The sequence below is a fragment of the Oncorhynchus tshawytscha genome, linkage group LG28 (genome assembly GCF_018296145.1).
Source record: "Oncorhynchus tshawytscha isolate Ot180627B linkage group LG28, Otsh_v2.0, whole genome shotgun sequence".
Lineage (NCBI taxonomy): Eukaryota > Metazoa > Chordata > Actinopteri > Salmoniformes > Salmonidae > Oncorhynchus > Oncorhynchus tshawytscha.
The window spans coordinates 20,961,187-20,971,808 of NC_056456.1; the positions used below are offsets into that span (position 1 = coordinate 20,961,187).

At 39.9% G+C, this 10,622-nt stretch overlaps 1 protein-coding gene across 1 annotated transcript; it reads left to right on the forward strand.

The window, feature by feature from the left end:
- The first annotated feature begins 1,667 nt into the window (after positions 1 to 1,667).
- Positions 1,668 to 4,598, forward strand: LOC112226467 (cerebellin-2-like). Its single transcript, XM_024390834.2, has 3 exons — positions 1,668 to 2,000; positions 2,105 to 2,224; positions 2,311 to 4,598. Exons 1-3 carry the CDS (start codon positions 1,728 to 1,730, stop codon positions 2,506 to 2,508), a joined length of 591 nt encoding a protein of 196 aa, XP_024246602.1. The 5' UTR covers positions 1,668 to 1,727; the 3' UTR covers positions 2,509 to 4,598.
- The last annotated feature ends 6,024 nt before the right edge of the window (positions 4,599 to 10,622 follow it).

Here is a 10,622-nt window from a genome sequence, read left to right on the forward strand (position 1 = left end):
GTCTCTATTTGGTTTGGTCAGGGTGTGATTTGGGTGGGCATTCTATTTTCTGTTTTCTATATTTTTGTATTTCTATGTTTTGGCCGGGTATGGTTCTCAATCAGGGACAGCTGTCTATCGTTGTCCCTGATTGGGAATCATACTTAGGCAGCCTTTTCCCCTTCTGTCATTGTGGGAAGTTGTCTTTGTTAGGGGCACTATAGCCCTTGTAAGCTCACGGTCGTGTTTGTTATTTCTTTTTTTTTTTGGCGACATTTTACTAAATAAAAGAAAATGTACGCTCACCACGCTGCACCTTGGTCTTCCTGTAACGACGGTCGTGACAGTTTTGTGTCTCTTTGCCATGCCTTTTATCTGTGAATAAAACCCATGCATTTCAGTTGAATGTTTTTGACTGCCATATGGGATGAAGAAAAAAGTAAAAGTAAAGTATTTTGAATTCCATAAAGGTTTCAGAAAATGTCTATTTAAACAGATCCATATCATACAATATTTCTGAGGAAAAATATGAGCTTGAGTTTCTCATATAAGTATTGCAAACATGTATTTCATTCACATTGCCTCAATGTTGCAAAGCTGGATTTACTTCTCACTGTTCCAGACCAAAGAGAAATCAACTCCCTTGATATTCTACAGAAGGGAAACAAATCTGACAATCCAATCCATCTGGCTTTAGTTTATGTGAGGCAGATTGTTGTTATTCCGAGTTTTATCAGGACAATGAACTGGTCTTGTTTTTTTGCACACTCAGACAGAATAGCAAAATCTTATTTCATGATGACACAGAGGAATTGAGTCAGTCACATTATAATGGCAATGCCACTTTCTTACAATGAAACATGTATAAATGTTGAACAAGGTTTATATTTCTCTGTGAATGTTTTTTTAAAGTATTATGTAACTAATAAGAAGGCATATATCGGTATGCACAGATTAGCTAGTCTGAGACCACTGCGTGCACAGTCAATATCAAATCTCTAATTACACAATATTATCTGCACGGAGCCATAAGCAATTGTGCCATGCTTGGAATATCAAGGCAAGTTTTAGCTGCAGTTTGGATGAGCTGCACCCAAGTGTGGTGTGTAGTCTATGTTCAGGAGTCCCTCAATTCTACCCACTAAACAATCATGCTGATGTAACTTTGTCTACAAAACATAGTATTTTGACAGATTTAGATACATGATTATTATGGAGACAATCCAAAACCAGAGATTAAAGTCTTTAGTTTAAATAGACTTAATAGAGATTTGAGAAGAAAACAGTTATCAGACATACCATCTGTTCCAATATGGTAAGCAATAATGTTAAGTATAAAAAGTAGGTCATATTGACTGTAAAATGTTGTCAATATGGCCCTGGGTGTGATATAACAGAGAACAGTCTACATTGGGCTTTCCATGAATATCAGAATACCATCTACTGGCAAATCTCCTTTTCTTTAATTTTACCGATTTTATATAGACAGATACAGGAGGGCATACATGCTCATTTAGCATTTGCCAACCAACCACTTGATGGTGCAAGTGTAACTCATATCACAGCCTTGACACTACACTATACATATACTGTGTGTGAGTGAGTGAGTGAGTGAGTGAGTGAGTGAGTGAGTGAGTGAAAGAGCAAGAGAGAGAAAGAAAGAGAGATAGAGCAGGTTTGAAGGGGGACTGATTGCCACACAACTGATAATCAGAGCAATCGTAAACTGTTTTACAGTTTAGAAGACAATGTTTCTTCGATTTTGTACCATGATATCATTGGTCTTCCTAGGATTTGGCGTTGCCTTTTCGCTGGGACAGAATTACACAGAACCTCTTGTTTTGGAGGGAAAGTGTCTGGTGGTTTGCGATGCGAACCCGTCTGTAGAGGGAGCATTGACCTCTTCCTTCGGGATATCTGTCCGGGCAAGCGGTGCTAAAGTGGCTTTCTCTGCACTCAGGGGAACGAACCACGAACCATCTGATATGAGCAATACGTCTCCGACCATCTACTTTGACCAGGTTCGAGAATATTTATGTCTTTCATGATTTGTGTCTTTTCATAGGCTAATATTGACATTGTATGTTTGTGCTCTTTAGGACGTTTGATGTTTTTCTCATTGCAGGTATTAGTGAACATTGGCAACCATTTCAAGCTGCAAGCGAGTGTATTTCAAGCACCAAGAAGAGGCATTTACAGTTTTAGCTTCCATGTGGTGAAGGTTTACAACCGACAGACTATACAGGTAAGTGTATAGGGAGGTCTGCATTGTGATGCAATTGAATTGTGCTTTTCATGTCTTTATCATACCCATTGCATAACACTCTGCAGGTAAACTTGATGCACAACGAATACCCTATAATATCAGCTTTCGCTGGGGACCATGATGTCACTCGAGAGGCTGCGAGCAATTCAGTCCTTCTGCACCTGGAACGAGAGGACAAACTCTACTTGAAGCTTGAGAGGGGGGATCTAATGGGTGGCTGGAGGTACTCAACGTTTTCTGGATTCTTGGTGTTTCCACTCTAATCACAACTCTCAAATCAAGTGACTCTTTTTTATTTTCTTGGCCACCCATCTCTGGACTTAAATTATGAAGAAATGTATAACTGACTGTGAGATAAAGTAGGCTATTTTGGCAATTTATGACGAAATTATTCCGTGCTATGAGGTTGGGATTTGTATTGCTGAATGTGACTGATTGTTGGTATGATATTATATGAACTGCGAAGAGTAGCCTATTCAAGCGTTTGTCAGGTGCGCCCATTCAGTAGCTATCCATGGTCCTGAAACCGTAGACACGGTAGCTGTCTGTTGAAACCACAAAACGCATCTCAAGCGTACAGAGGCAATAGGTGGCAATTGAGTGTTGGCTCTAGTGTCAACGTTGTTGCAGTAGTGCCATTGAAATATTGTAATCAAATAACATTTTCCAAAGGTATGCAAATGCAGGCTAGCTGGCATTTGGACCTATATTGCACATTGATACAGTGTTCATTTTGGCATTTTTTCAAAGGTTTAGTCCAGTCTTAGTCACTTTGTAATCACATCCAAATCAAATCAAATGTTATTGGTCACATACACGTGTTTAGCAGTTGTTATCGCAGGTGTAGCGAAATGCTTATGCTAGTTCTGACAGTGCAACATTAAGTCACATTTGTGTCATTTGAATAATGATTAAGTCTGGTCATTGTCAAACAGAGCGCCATTTTCGTAAACTAAATTCCCTTTAATTTCAGTCACATTTTAGTCACATCACATTTGTATTGTCTCATTAACCTATAGTAAACATAAATCACTGACTCCCATGTGCACAAACATACATAACCTTGTCCCACCAACATATTTTTCTGCATAACATAATATCATAATACCCTTCCCAACAGCAGAAAAATGACAAACATATATTAGAATATATAATGATTATCTGGTCATTCCTAATTCAGCCTACATATCGGCAAAGTAGTATGGGTTGAACCTCCGTCACCGGGCCGCGTCAGTGCCATTGCAATCAACGGTTGCAGCCACGTTGGTGTCCAAAAGTAGAACGGGGGCTAATGACTTTGAACGGGATCTAATTAATGTTTTGCCCAGTGATGCAGTCGAGCCACTAAAACCCAAGTCCGAATTGAGTCCCAAGTCCCCTGTGCTCGAGTCCAAGTCTGAGTCACCAATGTTGGTCGAGTAACGAATGGAGTCACGAGAAGAAAATGTAGTCAATAAATTGCTTGCTATCCATTTCTATTTTTATCTGTACCACCAAATGTGTGCATATCTGCTCTGGTAACGTTAATGTTACCAGGGCCACGTTCAGTTGCAAAACTTTATCGAACATTGCAGACAGTTCCAGTCGGTATTCACGTAGTAATAATAAAGAATTCCCTTGACCCACGACAACAAATTGGGTAAAACCAACATTCTTTCCTATTGAAATAACAAAACATGCCGAAAAGCTGCTGTGTTGTTTTATGTAGCCAGGTCAAAAGTCCTGACCTACGGCTCTGTAAAGCTCTTCCAAACGAAACACAAGACCTGTTAGTTTTGAATGATGTGTCTCAAGTGTGTTTTACAATTGCAAACTGAGTGTAAAGCAGATAATGGGCGTGCAATTTTGCAGATTGGTCTGAAGATTAGGTATATGAGTTAATGGTTTCACTGAGTGTGCCTCAAGTATCACTTTTAGTGTGTAAAAGATTGTAAAATACTGTAATTAACTAGAAGACTGGCGGTGACTGGTTAGCTACGGGGAAGCAAGATTGTATAAACCGAAGCAGAGCCTGAGCGCAACCTGTATGCTTGTCTGCTCACACTCATTGCTTGCTCCCCTGCAGCTCACCAGCTGATGCAGGGTGTGGCAGCAGTCCTTCCCACTGCTGAACTGGTGCTTCGAACTGCTAATATTAATTGTGCTTACCACTGAAAAGCTCTCAATCTCTCCCAGATAATTTAGTCTCGTCTTGTTTTAGTTAACTGAAATGAATGTTTTTATTTTTATTTTAGTCTCATCAATTGACACTGAAAAATAGATGTTTGAGGAATATTTTAGTCACTATTTTTGTTGACGAAATTAAAACTGCATTGATATATGTACTGGACAATTTAACCTCTAAATAAAGACAAGTGACTAGAAACTCTCCCTGTGTGTGTGTGTGTGTGTGTGTGTGTGTGTGTGTGTGTGTGTGTGTGTGTGTGTGTGTGTGTGTGTGTGTGTGTGTGTGTGTGTGTGTGTGTGTGTGTGTGTGTGTGTGTGTGTGTGTGTGTGTGTGAATATGTTAGACCTCAGAACTGCTGGAGTGTGACTGCTAAATTGTGTAACTCTTTGTTTTTACATTTTAGTCACTTAGCAGACTGTCTTATCCAAGAGTGACAATACAATAAGTGCATTCATCTGAAGATAACTAAGTGAGACAACCACATATCACAGTCCTAGTAAGTACATTTTCCCTCAATAAACAAGTTATCAGCAAAGTTAGTGCTAGTAGGAAAATAAAAATTCAGGTTGTTGTTTTGTAATATATTTTTCTGATGTTGGTGATGTAATTGGATTTTTCAATGACTCTATGCAAATGTATGTTTTTCAACAGGACAATGACCCAACACACCTCCAGGCTGTGTAAGGGCTATTTGACCAAGAAGGAGAGTGATAGAGTGCTGCATCAGATGACCTGGCCTCCACAATCGCCCAACCGCAACCCAATTGAGATGGTTTAGGATGAGTTGACCGCAGAGTGAAGGAAAAGCAGCCAACAAGTGCTCAGCATATGTGGGAACTCCTTCAAGACTGTTGGAAAAGCATTCCAGGTGAAGCTGGTTGAGAGAATGCCAAGAGTGTGCAAAGCTGTCATCAAAGCAAAGGGTGGCTACTTTGAAGAATCTAAAATATATTTTGATTTGTTTAACACTTTTTTGGTTAATACATAATTCCATATGTGTTATTTCATAGTTTTGATGTCTTCACTATTATTCTACAATGTAGAAAACTGTTAAAAAAAATAAAGATCAGGACGTCAGACTGGGGCGACGGTTCACTTTCCAACAGGACAACAACCCTAAGCACACATCCAAGACAATGCAGAAGTGGCTGTGGGACAAGTCTCTGAATGTCCTTGAGTGGCACACTTGAGCCCGATAGAACATCTCTGGAGAGACCTGTAAATAGCTGTGCAGCAACGCTCCACATCCAACTTGACAGAGCTTGATAGGATCTGCAGAGAAGAATGGGAGATACTCCCCAAATACAGGTGTGCCAAGCTTGTAGCGTCATACCCAAGATGACTCGAGGCTGTAATTGCTGCAAAAGATGCTTCAACAAAGTACTGAGTAAAGGTTCTAATTACTTATGTAAATGCATTTTTTTCCTTTTTTAAATATAAATGAGCAAAAATGCCTAAAAACCATTTTTTTTCTTTGTCATCATGGGGTGTTGTGTGTAGATTGATGAGGGAATAAAAACAATTTAATCCATTTTAGAGTAAGGCTGTAACCTAACAAAAAGCGGGAAAAAGTCAAGGGATCTGAATACGAAGGCACTGTAGATAGTTTTCATTTCACCTATCTATACCTAACTGTGACACGTGTATCATTTACCTTGACATTTTAAACCCCCCCACTCTCTCTCTCTCTCGTGCTATGTCTCTGTCTCTCGCTTATCCATGTGGATACTGTATCCATCTTATCCCAGCAGCAGTCACGTCTGGTGAGTTGCACCGCTGTGGGATTTACTTAAGATACTATTTTTCTGATGTTGGAGCTTTAATTGGATATGTCAATGACTGTATGCAAATGTTTTTTTTGTGTGTGTGTACTGTATTTAGTTTTGGGTGTAAGTATGTGTTATAACCCCCCTCTCTCTTTCTCATCCATGGGGATACTGTATTCATCTTATCCCAGCAGCAGTCACGTCTGGTGAGCATGCAACCCTGTGCCTTCAGAAAAAAGTACTCAGCTCAACAGCTCCTCAGCATGTGAGCACGGCTGTAGCCTTTCGATGTCTGTCCTCTGCATAGCAGTTTACACAGAGCAGTGGAATACCCAAGGACAAAATCAATCTGCTCTGCGCGACACCTGGCATGTAAAAGTCCGTAATCATACCGCTCTCTAGTACCGTTTGAACCTGATTTTAACATGGGTCCTTTGTCCTGATCTTATCTACATTCTGTTTGGCCAACATTTCCATAAATGTGCCCACATATGGTATTTAAATGTGTCTGTTATCAATCTGTCCACTGTCTGCATTGTGACCAGATGTCCTGGTCCCTTTCTTTATGCAAAGTATTTACAGCTATTCTTACAATAACTAAATAAATATTCTTTTCTAAGACACATATTGATGTAATCAGTTAATCGTGCCACTTGTCAATGATTTTAGAGAGTGGAATAACTATGATTTAAATGGTATCTCTGTCCAGATCTGTCTACATTTGTAAGATATCCAGACACAATGCGTGTCTGACTACCTCCGGAGGTGGGCAGAATGAGCTGTCTTTTGATTGTCTACACCTGTCTAAAAATGTGGGCAAGATCAGAATGTAGATAAAGTCAGTACAGAGGACGAAAGTTACAACCAGGTATAAACAGGGCTTCTGAAACATCATGTGTATTTGACTTTCTTATCGAGATGGGAAGAGTCCTTTTCCCAGAAACCCAGCTGACCTTTATCCTGGCTGTACCTAGTTAACCATGATTTTTAACACTTTTGGAAAACACAGCTGGTGTTTACACAGACAGACCAATTTTGATCTTCGGTACAAGTGTTTGAAAATAACTGATCTGATTGGGCAAAAGACCAATTAGTGTAAAGATCTAAGAATTGAGATGACTGTGTAAATGCAGCTCACTTGGCACACAGAATGCTATTTTTTCTTTTAAATGAAAAGTAACTGCATGGTTAAAAAAATTTAAATCACAGGCTGCGTTTATAAAGGTTGCCCAATTCTGATATTTTCCCCAATTATTGGCAAAAGAGCTGATCTGATTGGTCAAAAGACCAATTAGTATGAAATATCAAAATTAGGCTTCCTGTGTAAACACAGCCATAGACATACGCATAAATATAGCTTTTCTAGCAGCGCTAGTTGAATGGCTACCTACACAGGCAGCCCAATTGTTCAACTAATTGGTCTTTTGACCAATCATATCTGATGTTTTCGCGTCTTTTTCAGAGCTGATCTGATTAGTCAAAAGACCAATTAGTGAAAAAAAAGATCAGTTTTGGGCTTCCTCTGTAAACACAGCCATAGTTCTTTGCAAGAATTTACCAAAACAACAGCATATGCTAGACTTATTGCTTGTTAGGAACATGCTAACGTTGCATTTCTTCTGGGTGATCTATAGTTGTTCCAGTGTGTTAATGGAAGACTAGTCTATCACTGTCTCTAAATCACCACGTGGTTTATGTTACTTCAATGAGTCATTTAGATTATGCTTAAATTGCATTCTGCTTCATTGGTAGACTTGTTATTTTTTTTTAGATTACCCCAGTTGAATTATGTTCTCCCATCTGCTTCTCACAGTGATGACCACACACTATTTCATTCTGAAAACACGCAAATTGACATATGGTGCTGAGCACAGCTGGGAGCAGAGGGTGTTCTATAGCAGGTGGAAACGGTGAGACTTGTTTTTAGTGAGGTGGATTTTTAAAAGTATAAGTTCAAATTGTTTGGGTACAGACCTGGATAGGACAGAACTCTGCAGGCTATCTCTGCAGTAGATTGCAACACCGCCCCCTTTGGCCGTTCTATCTTGTCTGAAAATGTTGTAGTTAGGGATGGAGATTTCAGAGTTTTTGGTGGTCTTCCTAAGCCAGGATTCAGACACGGCTAGAACATCCGGGTTGGCAGAGTGTGCTAAAGCAGTGAATAAAACAAACTTAGGGAGGAGGCTTCGAATGTTAACATGCATGAAACCAAGGATTTTACAGTTACAGAAGTCATCAAAAGACAGGAGTGGAGTTAGGCACTGCAGGGCCTGGATTTACCTTTACATCCCCAGAGGAACAGAGGAAGAGTAGGATAAGGGTATGGCTATAAGCTATTAGAATTGGTCGTCTAGAACGTCCGGAACAGAGAGTAAAAGGAGGTCTCTGGGGGCAATAAAATAGCTTCAAGATATAATGTACAGACAAAGGTATGGTAGGATGTGAATACAGTGGAGGTAAACCTAGGCATTGAGTGATGATGAGAGAGATATTGTCTCTAGAAACATCATTGAAACCAGGTGATGTCATCGCATGTGTGGGTGGTGGAACTGAAAGGATGGATAAGGTATAATGAGCAGGGCTAGAGGCTCTACAGTGAAATAAGCCAATAAACACTAACCAGAACAGCAATGGACAAGGCATATTGACATTAAGGAGAGGCATGCTTAGCAGAGTGATCATAGGGTCCAGTGAGTAGTGGGGTTGGTTGGGGTAACGGCAATTCAGACAGCTAGCCAGGCCATCGGTAGCAAGCTGGCAGAGGATGGAGGTCTTTTTTTAGCCACCTCGTGTGTTTCCGTCGGTAGATTAGTGGGGTTCCGTCTGGTAGAGTGGAGCAATCCAATTGGCAAAATAGATATAGTTATAGTGACCCAAGAACATTTTCCGATAGACCTATTCAGATCGCAGTCGATAAGACAGCTAACGATTAGCGGGCCGCAGATGTGCGTTCAGGTAACGTCGCGACGGAGGGGCCAGTTAGATAACTCCCTCGGGCAGATAACGTCGGTAGTCCAGTCGTGTAGGCCCAGTGGGGCTCCACATTGGCAGTAAAACGGGCCCGGATAGGTGATTGTAGCCCAGGAGTGGCTGATGGAACTCTTCAGCTGGCTAGCTCCGGAAAAATTGTTGTTTGCTCCGGGACCGACGTAAGCCAATAGTCACTCAGATAGCAGCAAGATCCAGGTGTAAATGTCCAGAGCTTGCGGTAGAAATCCGGGGATATGGAGAGAAAAATAGGTCCGGTATGTTCTGGTCTGAGTCGCGTTGTACAAAACTGGCGATAGCTTTTCGAGCTAAAAGATAGCTGATGACCACCAACCGTGGTTAGCTGAATACTAACGTTAGCCAGTAAACTGGCTAGCTTCTGGCTAGCTTCTATTGTGGATTTCAGATTTCAGATAATACTTTCTTTTTTTTTTTTTAATTGGTGAGGCGGGTTGCAGGAGAGTGTTTTGAAGTTGAGTTTAGAAAAGAAAATATATTAAAAAAAGATATGCGAAGAAAGATAAATATAAATATATAATATATATAAATATATATATATACGCATGGGACACGACAAGACGAGGACAAAGGACGTCTGACTGCTATGCCATCTTGGGAGATGTGATATATAATAAGATATATAATTTACAAGTCCAAAAATGGATGTAGCAACTACAGATTGCCCCTTTAAGTCTATCAAAAGTGTTTGAATTTGAGCATGTGTCCATTATCCTTTTTGAATTTAAAAGTAATCCCCGAAGTAATCATCCAGTTTTTCAAAAGTATCCATAATCTGATTACAATATTTTAGCTGGTAACATAACGGATTACAGTTACCGTTTTTTTTGTTATGCCTTACCATGCATGTACATGAAACAAAATTAACATCTACATTGACAATTAGCATTATTATTGGGAGACAGTCTTCATTCATTATTCAGTTGTCTATGCGTGGATAGGTCTATGCTAGAGGGATGGTGTTTTTCATTGTGAGTGTGTTAGTTTTATTGTTGTGCTCAGTTAACTTCCTGCTGAAAATATCCCTCTATTGGTTCACAGAGGCAGTGTGTAAATAATGAATAAGGGCATCTGTTCAAAGCTGTTATTTAATCCTATCCTCATCCTGATTAACTCAATAGGCAGGCACGAGCTCTTCACATTGTTGTTTGTCAAGAGTAGTCTTTGGCAAAGGTTGTCTGAATTCTTAATAAAAGTGGTATTTTAGAATGATCTATTGCACTCCTCCTTTTGGGGTGGTAAAATGTCAATTTCTTTGCCATTATGATATTCATATTCTTCATTAGATCTTATTGAATGAATCCCAAGCCCATTTTCCCATGGCAACCTTGACATTAAGGTAGAATGCGCAAAATAATTTCCATATCTACCCACTAAGGACAGATTCAATCTTCATCCTGATTGTCAAACAAGATATCTGGCTACATCTGCATGTGTA